At 38.1% G+C, this 15,312-nt stretch overlaps 1 protein-coding gene across 1 annotated transcript in view; it reads left to right on the forward strand.

Moving 5' to 3' along the window:
- The window catches only part of Mroh2b (maestro heat like repeat family member 2B), a 71,404-nt gene that overhangs the window by 27,871 nt on the left and 28,221 nt on the right, over positions 1–15,312 (forward strand). Inside the window, exons 18-22 of the mRNA XM_015490407.2 lie at positions 317–424; positions 3,610–3,726; positions 10,574–10,681; positions 11,203–11,355; positions 14,436–14,462. Coding sequence (XP_015345893.1) covers positions 317–424; positions 3,610–3,726; positions 10,574–10,681; positions 11,203–11,355; positions 14,436–14,462 — 513 coding nt within the window. The remainder of the gene's footprint in view (positions 1–316; positions 425–3,609; positions 3,727–10,573; positions 10,682–11,202; positions 11,356–14,435; positions 14,463–15,312) is intronic.

Raw genomic sequence — 15,312 nt, forward strand, 5'->3', positions numbered from 1 at the left:
GCTTCAACTTAAATTTCACATTGGGTTAGTTTCTACTTTGAGTCATTCAGAAGTTTTTGTTGAAGGGAAAAATAAGGAAGGCACTAACGTAGAGTTATTTTCATATTTTGTGTATTTTGTTCTTAAAGAGAATTCAGAACATATCAGAAAATGCTTTTTTAAATAAAGAGGAAAAGTTCTCAAGTCACCAGTTATTTTATAGGAAAAGGTCCCATTTAATACACCTTTATTCTTTTAAAAGATAAGGCAGCAAAAAAGTACCAACAAAGCACATAAAACCATCACGCTCATCTCTCACTTCCACTTCCAACAACAGCTGCTCAAAGAATCTTTATGGAAAATCAACGACACGGCCTGGACCATCCAGTTGAGTCGGGATTTCAATCAGCAAATGGACAGTTACAGCAACACCTCCATTGAGAAGGTTGGTGTTTCAGCTGAGGGACCTAAGCAGGTACCTTATGGTCCAAAATGCTTCTCAAGCTCCATCTTGTTTTTACTGCAATCAAAATGAGGGAGGAATGATTAGAAAAAGTAGTTCCCTCCTTTTAAGGCCATTTACCTCTCTTCACCTCAATTTTGGCTGAAATGTGCTCACAGGGTCACACCTATCTGCAAGGAAGACTGGGACAAGATAGATATGTGCCTAAGAGTCAAGGGTACTCTTCTAGAAGGGAAGAAAGAGTGGCAGTCTCTCCCACATTGGTGGCTTCATGTCATTTTAGGTACTGGTTTCCATTATGCCAGTCTTGTGGGGTTTGCTGCCAAAAATGATCCACTACACTAACAAAAGCTTAGAGGTAAGAAAATGCTCAAAAGACAGTTTTTCCATCCCTATGTCTTCAATGACCTCTATGTAACCCTCCACCTTGTAGCCTTCCATTCTATTTTTTTAAAAAATATATTGATGCATTATAATTATGCATAATAGTGGGATTCATTGTAATATATTTATACATGCACATAATATCATTTGATCAATTTTATTCCCCATTACTTCCCCCCTCTCTCTTCTCTTGCCTCTCCCTTCTTTTCCTTTACTGTTAACCCTTCATTATCATAAGATCTATTTTTTCTTTATAGCGTTCACATGTGAGAGAAAACATTTGACCCTTGACTTTCTCAGTCTGGCTTATTTCACTTAGCAAGATGTTCTCCAGTTGCAATCATTTTCCTGCCAATGACATAATGTCCTTCTTCTTTATTGGCATCCTTCCATTTTAAGTGCAGATCATATCCAGTGTCTGCTTCTTGCTCCTCATGTAGCCCATGAGAAACTGTTTTATTTCTCTGGATCCTCAGCATACTCATCTTTAAAATAGGAACAGCCCCCACCTCTGAGGGTTGTAGTGTCATGAGGATTCAGTAGATAACATATAGAAAGTTCCTGGTAAAGTGCCTGGAACAGGTAAGGGTGTGCTTAATATAAAAGCTGATCATGGTCATTATTATGCTAAATCAGTCATAATTTTATTTTCCCGAAAAAACATTTCTTAAAATTCTTCAGTTCCAATAATAAGTATTTTTCCTACAAATTATTCATTATTAACCTTCAACTCTCCTATGTGATTTTTGAAATTCCCCTCACTGATCAACTCTCTGATTTGGTACAGAGTATTGATTCTCCAAATTGGTCTACCAAGCCTGCAGATACATTAAAAAGATTTTGTAAGCAATGTTCCATCTTCTTGTTACAGGTTTGCCCTGTGCACCTAAGGTCATATATTCATCCAGTAGTTTCCAGACTTACAAGATTACTGTAAGATTACTCCAGAATAATGGTGGTACAGGTGGGCAGAGCAATTTTAGCAATGAGATGTCTACATAGCCTTCAGCCCTATGCTGAACAAGAGGAAAGTAAGAGTGTACCAGTTAGCTTTTGCTGTATAAGAAGCTACTCTTAGTGGCTTAAAATAACAGCCACCCATTCAGTTCACAATTTTGTTGGTGAAAAATTTGAGAGGGTCTAGGCAAGGCTCAGCTGGGCGGTCTTCTAATCTTAATTAGGCTCAAGGAGGTTGCCTGGCAGGTGCTGGTCTCAGTTAGGACAGTTGATTCTGTTCCTGTGGTCTCATTGTCCAGCAGGCCAGGTGAGGCTGGGCCTTCATGGGGGTGACAACAAACTTTGCAAAGTCTCTTGAGATATAGGTTCAGGAGTGGCACAATCATTTTTGTCACATTCTGTTGGTAAAACACAAGATTAACACAAGGATCAGGAAAACAAAATCCTTTCATGAGGGGTTGCAACACCCATAGTAAAAAGACATGGCATGGATAGAGGTAGAGCAGAAACATTGTAGCTGTTTTTGAAGTCTACCACCTTTTCTTCCAATGCTGGGTTCCTGATATTTTTAGACTTATCTCTAAATTCCAGTATGGGAATATATTATACATTTGGCCAAAACCAGCAGAGAAGCAACTTTTCTCTTCATCGTGTCAGTGTTTTTCCACAGCACAAGACTTTCCCAGGTTCCTTCCAGTCCTTCCCCCAAGATGAAGTTAAATAGACCCTAAAAACTTTGCCCCTAGTAGGGCGCAATGGCACACACCTGTAATTCCAGTGACTTGGGAGGCTGAGAAAGGAGGATCACAAGTTTGAGGCCAGTCTCAGCAACTTAGCAAAGCCCTGTCTCAAAGGGAAAAAAAATGAAATAAAAATGGCTGGGGGTGTAGCTCAGTGGTAAAGCACCCCTGGGTTAAATCCTCAGTATCAAAAAAAAACAAACAAGAAAGTTTGCCCTTGTCGGTTGTTTACTTCTGTGTTGTACACAGTTTTCCTCATTCTAATTCTATTATCACAGGAGAGCCTTTTTCCTGGATACCCAGGAACGAAGTGGGTGGTACCTAAACAGATTCTCATCTGGTAGTTGAGAGTGCAACAACAGTTCCACCTGTTTTTAATAGCTATGCCCCCTCTTGTCCCAGGTAAGACTGGTCTACACAGTTTCTACTGAACGCATTAATTTCCCTCCACCTGTTTCTACCAACCTTTCTCCCTGTTCTATAGATTCCCCTCTGATTAATGATGACCATGATAGCTATAATCCTGCAAGTCTTGCAAAGTCCTTGAAGTATACCAGCAACTGGCCAGTTTTCTCTCCTGCACTTGACAAGATGGAGATTCTACACAAAGAGATGCTCATTTGATGTGATATAGCCATAAGTTATTTGAAACTTAGAAAACAAATCAAAGCCAATTTTGAAATAAGCCTTTTTTCATTGAACATGTTTATCCAATGAGCATATGTGAAATGCTCTTTTATTACCAGGAATTGTACATTGGAAATAATGCATAAGACACTTGGTTGCCAAGAACCCAAATTTGAGCACAGAACCAAAGAAGAATATTTTTAAAATTCTAATAGAGAGTGAAAGGCATTATAATGGTGGTGCCCAAGGTGTAGAGTAATCAGAAGAGCATCAGTGGAAGACAGACCTGGGGCAAAGAAACACCTTCAAGAAGAGATAGCATGTGAGGTGCATGACTGTTAAGCAGTGGTTAAGTCACCCCAGTTTCTTTCCTTTGGATGACAATTTCCATTCCTTCCACTTTTCATCAACCTGGCTTTCTAACCTTTACACTCCTGTTGTTCTCCTTTTGTTTTTCAGAAATTTCTTTGGAAAGCCTTGGGGACCACCTTAGCATCCTGCCAAGATACGGACTTTGTAAGCTCACAGATTAAGGACTTTTTGATTGCTCCCAGCCAACTGGGGGACCAGAGACAGGTGGGACCCCTTGCTTTAGCTTTCGATTTCTTCTTTTGGGGATGACTTCTAATCCTGATTTCTTCTTTTGGGGATGACTGCTAATCCTATCTAGAAAACCTGGTACAGCTCTGGTGATATGCCTTAACCAGAATTATCCAGAAATACTTCAAATAATCCAACAGAATTTTTTTTTGAAAAATGAAGTTTCCCAGTGTAATTATTAATACTTCATTTTTTTAGCCACGTTTGTAGGAATATTGAAAACTGAGCTTCAGACGTCCTTACTGAACAAGAGCATCTTTGATATATTTTGATGTTGGCTTCATAATTTAGAGCACGGTCATGACCTTTGAAATCCTTGTATTCACAATTTGACAGTAAGCTTATGACCATTGGTTTTCAATCTAGAGAGAATGTGAGTGTAACCCAGAGAGCTTTTACTCAGTACTTTTACTTACTCCCTACCTAGTTTCGGCTAGGGAACATATGTACCTGTGGAGAAGGAGAGGATTGTATGAAAAACAAGCAAACAAAAAACTCCCCAGGCTAACAGAGAGCACTAGTATAAAATCTTGTCATGTGTTGTATGATATCTCCTATCAGCAATTATGAGATGTCTGGGGTCCTTTCTCCCACATTCATTAGGAGAAACCACTATACTTTAATGAACTTTTGAAACTGCCTCCTTATTACCATTATTTCTTTTTTCCTTGTAAGATGGTGTTATCGTTTATTGCTCTGGCACAATTTCTAACACCTTTTCCCCCATCTCAGTTGCCCTTTTTAGCTCTGCTTTAACTGTAGAAAACAAAGAGTTCTTTTAGATGTAAGCATGCAATAAGGCTCTCATTTAAGGTCAGAGCATTGCACAAACTTTACAAGACACATTGTGGCATCCGTTTGAGTTTCTCAGATACACTGTTGACTTAATTTCAAGTTCCTTCTTGAGTCTCCCTCGCTCAAGTTGCTTAGAAAATGACATTGGGTGAATAAAGTGTTAACACATGAGTTTCTCAATCTCACTAAGCCCAACTGACCTTTTTAAAAAAATAAAATCACCACATTTTTCTTCCCTTTTTTTACACTTTTATTAGTTCATTATAGTTTTACATACTAGTTGGGTCTGTCTTGACATAATTATAAAGGCATGAAATTTAACTTGCTCCATTTCAGTCCCCAGTGCCTCCTCCTTTTCTCCCCACTTCTCTACCCCATTCCCCTTCCTCCACTCAATTGATCTTCTATTTATTTATCTATTGATTTTTAATTGGTATTTTATAGATAAACATTAAGGTGGAATTCACTGTGGTATATGTATGCATGCATATAGCATAATTTTGTCAAATCGTTCTGCATTTCCTCTGCTTTTCTGTTTCTCTTCCCTCCCCCTCAGTCACCTTCTTCTACTCCACTGATCTTCCCTCTATTCTTATAATGTCTAATACCCACTCCCAATGCTTTCTTCCTTTATTTTGCTCTAGCTTCTGCATATAAAAGAAAACGTTCAACCCTTAATTTCCTGAGTCTGGCTTGTTTCACATAGCATGAGTTTCTCCATTTTCATCTATTTACTGGCAAATGCCATAATTTCATTCTTCTTTATGGCTGAGTTAAACTCCATTGTATATAGACCACATTTTCTTAATTCATTCATCTGCCAAAGGGCACCTAGTCTGGTTCCATAACTTGGCGACTGTGAATTGTGCTGCTATAAACAGTGATGTGGCTGTATCACTATAATATCATGATTTTAGTTCTTTTGGGTAAATTCCAAGGAGGGACAGAACTAGGTCATATGGTGGTTCTATTCCAAGTGTCTTGAGGAATCTCCATACTGCTTTCCAGAGTGATGGTACTAATTTGCAGTCCACCAACAATGTATAAGTGTACTTTTTCTCCCACATCCTTGCCAGCATTTATTATTATTTGTATTCTTGATTATTGACATTTTGAATGCAGTTACCTCGTCTCAGTGTATTTTTTTATTTGCATTTCCCTGATTGTTGGGGAAGTTGAACTTTTTTTATATATTTGTTGGTCATTTGTGTTTCTTCTTTTGAAAAGCATCTGTTCAGTTCTTTTGCCCACTTATTGAGTTACATTTTTTTTCCATGCAGAGGTTTTTGAGTTCTTTATATATTCTGGATATTAATTCTGTCACAGGAGTAGCTGGCAAAGATTTTCTCTCATTCTGTAAATTCTCTCTTCATGCTCTTAATCTTCTCTTACTATGAAGAAGTTTTCCATTTGATATCATCCCATTTGTTTATTCTTGGTTTAATTTCATGAGCTTTAGGTACGGGTCTTGTTGAAGAAGTCAGTGGCTGCACCAATATGTTGGAGTGTTGAACCTATGTTTTCTTCTAGCACCCAACTGTCTTTTAATCTCCTAAGCATGACCCTGTCTATAACATAATGGCAGAGCTCCAATTCCGGCATGGGAATAAATAATTCAAATCTTGGCTGTGCAACGTACTCTCTGTATGACTCAAGTTCCTCCGATATAAGTTGGAAACAGAACCTAACTCAAAGTTCATATTCAGATACGGTGCTTCAGTGAGAAGTTGTGAGTGAAGGGAAATTTTGAGATTGGAATTGCATTTTGAAGGAACTGGGTTGAAAAACTTGGCTGAGAAGTTGGGGTATTCTGTGTTAATGTGGGAGATCAGATGGGGTTGAAACCAGAAAATTCCACCACCTTTCTCAGAGCTGTTGTTTGTATTCCAGTCACACCAGCAGACTAGGTGCTGGGGAAACAAGAGAGTCAGTTAATTCAGGGCTTGGGTTTTGCCAAAAATAAGAATATCACAGAATCTTAAAAGTTGGGGAAAGAGACAAGAAGTTAGGAAGATGAGTTGGAAGAGAAAAAAAAAAAACACTGAGTATTCAAATTATTACTGTATGCTGACAACATGATCATATATTTAGAAAATCAAAAAACTCCACCAAAAGATAGAACTCATAAATGAATTCAGCAAAGTAGCAGAATACAAGATCAACACCCATGAATTAATCATATTCCTATACTCCAATGATGAATCTGCCAAAAAAATAAATGTTTTTGGATAGGCAGAGTTAATACTATCAAACTGGCCATACTACCAAAAGCACTATACAGATTCAGTGCAATTCCCATCAAAACTCTAATGACATTCTTCTCAGAACTAGAAAGTGCAATTCTGAAATTCATTTGGAAAAGAGTCTCAGGAATAGCCAAAGCAATTTTTATCAAGGAGAATAAAGCAGGAGGCATCACAATACCAGATCTCAAAGTATACTACAGAGCTATAGTAACAAAAAGAACATGGTACTGGCACGAAAACAGGCATGAAAACCAATGGAATAGAACAGCAGACAGACACAAACCCAAATAAACATAGTTACTTCATATTAGACAAAGGTGCCAATAACATACACTGGAAAAAATATAGCCTTCTTAAACAAATGGTGCTGGGAAAACTGAAAATCCATATGTAGTAGAATGAAATTTAACCCCTATATCTTGCCTTTGATCCAACTCAAAGTAGATCAAAGACCTAGGAATTGGGGCAGAAATCCTGCAACTGCTATAAGAAAATATAGACTTAACACTCCAACATGTCAGCACAGGAGATGACTTCCTCAACAAGACTCCTACAGCACAAGAAATAAAATCGGAAATCAACAGGAGGGGTTACATCAAATTCAAAGTTTCTTCACAGCAAAGGAAATAATCAAGACCATGAAGAGAGAGCCTATAGAACAGGAGAAAATCTTTGCCACCTGCTCCTCAGAGCATTAATATCCAGAATATAAAAAGAACTCAAAAAACTTAACACAAAAAAACCAATTTAAACCAGTCCATAAGTAAGCAAAAGAACTAAATTGACATTTCTCAAAAGAGGAAATACAAAGGATCAACAAATATATGAGAAAATGTTCAATATATCTAGCAACCAGGGCAATGCAAATTAAAACTACACTGAGATTTCATCTCACTTCAGAATGGCAATTATCAAAAATAAACAATAAATATTGGTGAGGATGTTGGGGAAAAGGTATACTCATACATAGTTTGTGGGACTACAAATTAGTATCACCACTCTAGAAAGCCGTATGAAGATTCCTGAAGAAAATAAAAATGGAACACCATTTAACCTAGTTATCCCACTCTTTGGAATGTATCCAAAGGACTTAAAATCAACATATTATGGTAATGCAGCCACATCAATGTTTATAGCAGCTCAATTCTCAATAGCTAAGTTATGGAACCAACCTAAGTACCCTTCAACAGATGAATGAAGAAAGAAAATGTGAGATAGATAGATAGATAGATATAACAGAATATTACTCAGCCATAAAGAAGAACAGCATTATGTTACTTGCTGGTAAATGGTTGAAACTGGAGACTATCATGCTAAGTGAAATAAGCCAGTCCCAAAAAGTCAAAGGTCAAATGTTTTCTCTTATATGCAGAAGCCTATCTAGAATATGGCGGGGGGGGGCCAGTCATAAAAAAAATAGAAGATGGGTAGAGTAGATGAAAGGGATTGAAGAGGAGTAAGTAGGGGTGGGATAAGGAAAGAACATTGGAATGAATCTGACCTAACTTTCCTATGTACATATACAAATATACAACAGTGAGTGTCACCATCATGTACATCTACAAGACACTAATTTAAAAAAAAAAATTTAATATTTATTCTTAAGTTTTAGATGGACACAATATCTTTATTTTACATTTATGTGGTGCTGAGAATCAAACCCAGTGCCTCATGCATGCTAGGCAAGCACTCTACCACTGAGCCCATTAATTAAATTTTTTTAAAAATTATTTATAGGGTTGGGGTTGTGGATCAGTGGTAGAGTGCTTGCCTAGTATTCATGAGGCAATGGGTTCAATCCCCAGCACAACATTTTTTTAAAAAATAAATAAATAAACAAAATTTTTAAAAAACTATTCATTAAAAAATCCTCTGCTCTCCATGAACATTCATACATGTGGATATAACCAAAATAAAAGTGATCAGATATCAAGACAATGGGGCAAAATGGTCAATATCCACCATTCTTTTGTTACCTGATTAAGCACTCATAAATATTATATAATACAAATATCATTGCTTCAATTTTTTTCTAAAGATTATGTTTTTATTTTTCAAAAATGTAAATAGGTTTATTCTTTTTATTATAAAAATAATGCATCCTGGTATACCATATTTAAACAATATAGAAAGATATATTAAGTAAAACCTACCTCCTGAATATAGCCACTGTTAATATTTTGGTGGTATCTTCCATGAGTTTGTGTACGTCTTACACATGAGATTCTATGAAAGTTGGATCATCTCATACAACAGTTTTTATAGCTTACTTCTAAAAACTAATACAGAATGGATGTTTTTTAGTCAGTAAAAAAAATTGCATTACTGCAATTTAAAGATACAAAAGTATTATGAGCAGGGTAGTCAACTTTCACAAAGTCACACCATCTCATAAGGAAGACCAGGAATATTAATCTGAGCTTCTTTAACTTAAAACTCATATTCCTTCTATTATAGCACATTATTGTCAATAAAAAGGCAAATAATCTGTTTTACTTATATATTTTCTATGTTTTAAAAAAAAATGAGCATTGTGGGGTGAGAGTACAAATAAGATCAGAGATAGAGAGGTTTATATCTTAGACTATGACCAAGGGACAAAGGGAAGTCAGTCCCCAGGACTTCAAAGGGTTCCCAGCACCTTCTGCTGGGAGCTGTGTGGCCTAGCATCTGAGGCCAAGAACAGCTATTTGAGCTCTTGTTGGCAACAGTCTAACCTATGGGTTCTCATTGTAAGTCAAGTGGGGTCAAGTAACAAAATGAAATATAACAGCATTCATGAACACGTCGAAGTAGGATGAGACCGCAGGATTCATGCACTATGGTGAAATCAGCCTTGGACTGGAGACATGGGGAGAAGCCAGCATGAGCAGAGGGGAATACAACCATAGAGTGCCATACAGGAGCTCTCAGCTCTCGAGAAATTCACTGTTCAAAATGTAAGAACATTTCAGCCACAAAGTGATCCTTTAAAAATGTCCGTCAACATAGTTAGTAAAAATGTATTGCATATTTCAAAATATCTAAAAAATAGATTTTAAATTAGCCTGATTTTATCATTCCACAAAGTATATATGTATCAAAATGTATTGTACCTAGTATGAATATATGCACTAATTATTTTTAATTTAAAAAAATTTTAAATTTAAAAAGAAAAAAGAATAAATACATTTTTAAAAATCAGTCAGCTCAAACCTCTATTGGCTTTCCATCTAAAGTTACAACTCCAAAATCTTGAAATCATTGAGGGTCACCTAAAAAGACCTCCTAGAATAAAATCCCATCTTCCCTATCTTACACAGATTTCCTCCATGATTGTTTACTCTGCCCTCTTCAGTGGTCCTCGGGACATTTGCACTTACTTTCTGTTTGAATCTCTCCTTCTCAGGTAGTTCAGTAACTCACCCTCTTACTTATTTCAGGGTTTTCCTTGATGCCACCCTGTTCAGGAGCACCTCTCCAACTACCCTGTTTACATTGCAAACATCCCCCAACCCTCACTAGCCATTTTCCAGCTTTTCTTATTTCTGTAGCACTTTCCACCACCTGAAATACTATATATTTACATTTTACTGAATCTATGTGTTCGCTCACTTCCTCTTTGCATCTCCGTCCTTCCTCTCAGGTCTGTATCCACTGGGACAGAGTTTGGTGTATTCTGTTCACCACTGTATCCCTAAAAACCGGAAAAGTGTCTGCCACATAATGGGCGGGTACTCAACACGTACCTGTTGAATGAATGCCTGATTGACCTCAAAATCTCACACCTTTTCTGATTTCAGGGAATAACATCTATTTTAGGATACTGTGCCGAGAACCACTTGGACATTGTTTTAAAAGTTCTTAAAACATTCCAGGATCAGGAAAAGTTTTTCATGAATCGATGTAAGGTAAATACACTATTCATGGCCAAAGCTTTTGGTCACTGCAAGGGAAAACAATACTGGTTTCTCAGTGAATATCCTTTTTCCATATTATCCCAACTCCTATCCCCAGGTCCTTATTCTACACCCAAATTACGTAAGCCCAGGCCCTGCCGGACAGTCAGCTAAGTAACACGTCTACTCCACTTTCCTGTCACTCGTGCTTGCTTGGAAGGTCCTGCATTTGTCCTGCTACCAGCTCCCCAGGCCTCCAGCATAACTCCCATTATGTGTGCTCTGCTTCCCCTGAATGGAAAAAGCCTCTCTCAGTTACCTCTACCACGGCCTGAGAGTCCCATGGTAGTCCTGCCTCTTTACATTTGTACAAGCAAGAGTACATCAGTTTTAGACTCACTTTAATCATCTCGGTCCAGTCTCTTAGCCCTGAAAGTGATCCACAGGATTAGAGGAGGGAAAAAAATGAGAGAAAAAGGAACTCCTTAGGTAATTTTTTTTTTAATCAAATGTCTCCATTTTCTGGTCTGCAGTATATTTTTTCTGGGAAAAAGAAACTGACCAAAACTGATGTCATCGTGATCTATGGAGCTGTGGCCCTCCATGCTCCCAAGGAGCAGCTTCTCACCAGGCTTAATCAAGACTTCCTGGCCCAAATCCTGTTTCTCTATGGCCAGTGTTCTCAGGTAACACTCATCACAGCTCCTAAATCTTACAGCTCTTGGAAATGTTCAAGTTCAAAGAACAGAAGCCCCCCCCCACGCCAAAAATAAAAATAAAAAAGTTAGATCAGGCATGTTTGGGAGGCAAAAATACATGCAAACAGAAAAATTCATTATGAAGAAGGGTCGGGTGATGTTGGCTTCCCAAGGCCTTGTTCAGTTTATGTCCTACCCCTCCAGTGATGTCTCCCCAGATTAGCTGTGTCCATGATGAGCTCAGCCTTGTTTAAACTTAAAATAATTACTCCTTTACCACTTTAGGGCAGCTGGTTTATAACTTTCCTATAATAGTTCTCAGAAGTGTGACCCAATGGTAGTTGTTTAATCTCTTATATGATAATATTTATAAATTACCCCAAATAGTGTATCATGAACAGTTAAGTGCCGCGGGTGTATTCTTTTTGTTTGGTTTGGTTTGGTTGGTACCAGAGGTTGAACCCAGGGGCTCTTAACTTCTGAGCCATATCCCCAGCCCACCCATATATGTATTCTTTTTCTTTTTCTTTTTTTTTTTTTTTTTCGTATTGGGAATTGAACCCAGGGGCATTTATCCACTGAGCCATATCCCAAGCCCTTTTTATTTTTTTATTTAGAGACAGGGTCTCACTAAGTTACTTTGGGTCTCACTAAGTTGCTGGGGTTGGCTTTGAATTCACAATCCTCTTGCCTCAGCTTCCTGAGCCACCAAGATTACAGGAGTGCACCACCACACCCGTCCACACATGTATTCTTAAGCGAATAAAGCATGTTATTCACCAAGCTACCAGGTTCACCTCATGTTGTTCTGTCTTCCCCCTCCACATTCATCCCAGCCACCGTGACCCTTCTTGATGCCTTACAAACATGACAAGAATGTTCGCCTCAGAGCTACTGATCTGAGTTGGAATTCATCTGATCATTTCTGCCCCTGCCCCCTACAAAGCACTGTCTTCGTTTCTTTAATAAACTGCTTTTTGAGCATGGTCAATTCAAAACTCTTTTGCTGACAAATATCAGGTTGGCTACCTCAGAATCCCCTAGGGATGAAGTTTTAAATCTAGACTTCCAGAATAGTTTTCCAGGGAGGTTGATCAAATAGATCCCAGAAGCATCTAGAAATCTATAGGCTTACAAGGCTTATGAGTGGCTGTGATCCAGAGGCAGGTGTGGGGAGCTCTCATTGATCAGGCGCACATCCACCTCCCTCCTTAGGTTGCCAGCACCTTGATGTCAGGGTCTGTACCTCATCCCCCTTCATCCCCTCTTCTGTGTTTTCATGAACCACATGTTTGATTCATGTGCTCTCTTGATTTTCCTCACAAGTTTATCTGATAAGAGTAGACTTGTGGGGAGCTCATAAAACATGGATAGCAGCAGAAGTCCATGGAAGCATGTGGGGCAGTGGTCCCCACACTTCAATAGCATGAGAATAGTATGGAGAGCCTGGAGATAGGACGCCTAAGCCAGTCTTTAGGGATGGATCAACACACTCCTCCAGAGCCGATTCTGATGCCCCCAAATCTAATAAGCAATGATGAGATACATAATAAAAGATGTTTTATGTTACATTAACTATTAGCCAATCATTGAGAAAACTTATTACAAAAGTGGAGATAAAGGTGACTATATTTATAGAGTACAAGAAATTCTGCTATCATGCAACATATGCACAGATAACAGGAAAAACTGGGATTATGGGGAAAGTGGAATTGAAGAACAATATTCAAAACCTGTAAATAGAGACACATTTCCCCACATTTTTTGGTGCATTATAGTTGTACATACTGATGGGATCTGCTGTTACGTATTCATACATGCACACAAATAGAACAATATAATTTGGCCAATATCACCCCCCAGCATTGCCCCCTCCCTCCCAATCTCCCACTTCTTGGTTCCTTTCTTCTACTGATCTCCCTTTGATTTTTAGGAGATCCACCCCCAGCTTTGTTTTCCTTTTTCCTCTCCAGCTTCCACATATGAGAGAAAACATATGACCCTTAACCTTCTGAGTCTGGCTTATTTTATTTAACATGATGATATCCAGTTCCATCCATTTTCCTGAAAATGTCATAATTTCATTTTTATTCATTTATTGCTGAATAAAACTCCCTTGTGTATAGACACCACATTTTCTTTATCTATCCATCCATTGATGGGCACCTAGGCTGGTTCCATAGTTTGACTATTGTGAATTGTGCTGCTATAAACATGGTTGTGCATGTATCACTGAAGTAAGATGACTTTAATTCTTCAGGGTAAAACCCAAGAAGTGGTATAGCTGGGTCATATGGTGGTCCCATGCCTAGTCTTTTAAGGAGCTAGAGGCACATTTTAAAATAAGACAGAAACCAACTTAAAAATTTTTTTTAATTAGAATTCAAAAAATGACACTTTATCTTGAAACACCTGAAGCCGGTTGCAAATATTGACTTATGAAACAATGGAGGCCTATCTGAAGTGCAGTGAGGTTGCCACACCAGATTTCGATGGAGGAGGCTCTTTGCACACAGCAAACTGAGGTAGCTGGTAGGGGTCCACACCGTGGGCACCTTTGTGCTTTGGGTGTTCTCGCAGGGCTCAGTTCAGCTGTGCAACTGCACACGAGCAAACACAAAATTGGCATGTGCTAAAAGTATCCTAATCTGTCGATCTTGTTGGAACATTTTTTTTTCAATAGAAACCTGCAGTAAGTCTGAGTATACTCTTTGTTCTAGATTTAGCTGCCCTGTGACTTCTCATCTTCTAACTCTTCACTGAACTTTCCTCCAAAAGGTTTTACCCTTTGTCCTGACCACATTCAGTTAGGGCCTCTTTAAACTGATTGTGAAGCCTGAACACCAAAGGTTGGAGTCTTTGTCTTGCCTCTTTTAGCTTACTCTTGACTACCCTGTCCATGTGCAAGGTCTCACTTTATAAATGTGAGGGGAATGAACAGCCCCCACACCTGCCTTGGAAAGACTCTACTTGCTGCTGTCTCTCAGGATGGTGGGTAGCTCCTTTTGGGCTGGGGGTATCTCTGACCACTGCTTACTAATTATCTGCTTTTGCTTTTAATTTATCAGGTTCTGGGCATGACTGTGATGAATAAGGTATGAAATGCTTTATAGATCAATCAATCACACTCCCTTGAAGTATACCAAGCATAGATGTCCTCTAGATTTAATTCCAGTGGAAAGGATCCTGATGTATAAGTGATTCATTCAATTCTCTAGCCAGAATCCATAAGCTTAATCCAAAACTGGATAAGGTGCTGTATTCTGGTTTGAGGTTGTTTGCAAGTTGATTTGTAAACTAGAACAGTGTTTTCCAAACTTTGGATTGTGACCCACCAGTCAAATTAATAGTTCATAACAGCAAAAAAAAATTAATGGAATAAAATAAAAGATAAAGTAGAATGTCTTTCATATAGCAATAGCAAGTATCATTCAACTTTTCAGTTATATATTAGTTATGTTTTACACAAGTTCTAGAGAGAATGGTAAACACTTTTCTACCATGGTTTATGATCAAAAAACATCTGAAAACCACTGCTGTAGAGAAACTTTAATCTATGGCAAATAATAAAGATAAGATATTGAAGATATTGACCTTTCTTTTCCTTTTTCTTTTTTCTTTTTTTTTTTTTTTGAGTTGTAGATGGACACAATACCTTTATTTTATTTATTTATTTTTATGTGGTGCTGAGGATTGAACCAAGTGCCTCGCATGCTAGGCGAGTGCTCTACCACTGAGCTGCAGCCCCAGTGCTTTGCTTAACTTCCTTGCAACTTAGATCCCAGGCTGGGATAGAGATGTCAAAGGGAACAAAGATTCTTCCTCCTGTCTGAGCACTTATTTCAACCCTGTGTCACATGTTCACTGATCCAGCTGTGGTACCTAAGACCTCAGCTTACACTGTCTTTTTTTTTTTTTTTTTTTTTTTTTTTTTTTTTTTTTTTT

Source organism: Marmota marmota, unplaced genomic scaffold (genome assembly GCF_001458135.2).
Source record: "Marmota marmota marmota unplaced genomic scaffold, marMar, whole genome shotgun sequence".
Lineage (NCBI taxonomy): Eukaryota > Metazoa > Chordata > Mammalia > Rodentia > Sciuridae > Marmota > Marmota marmota.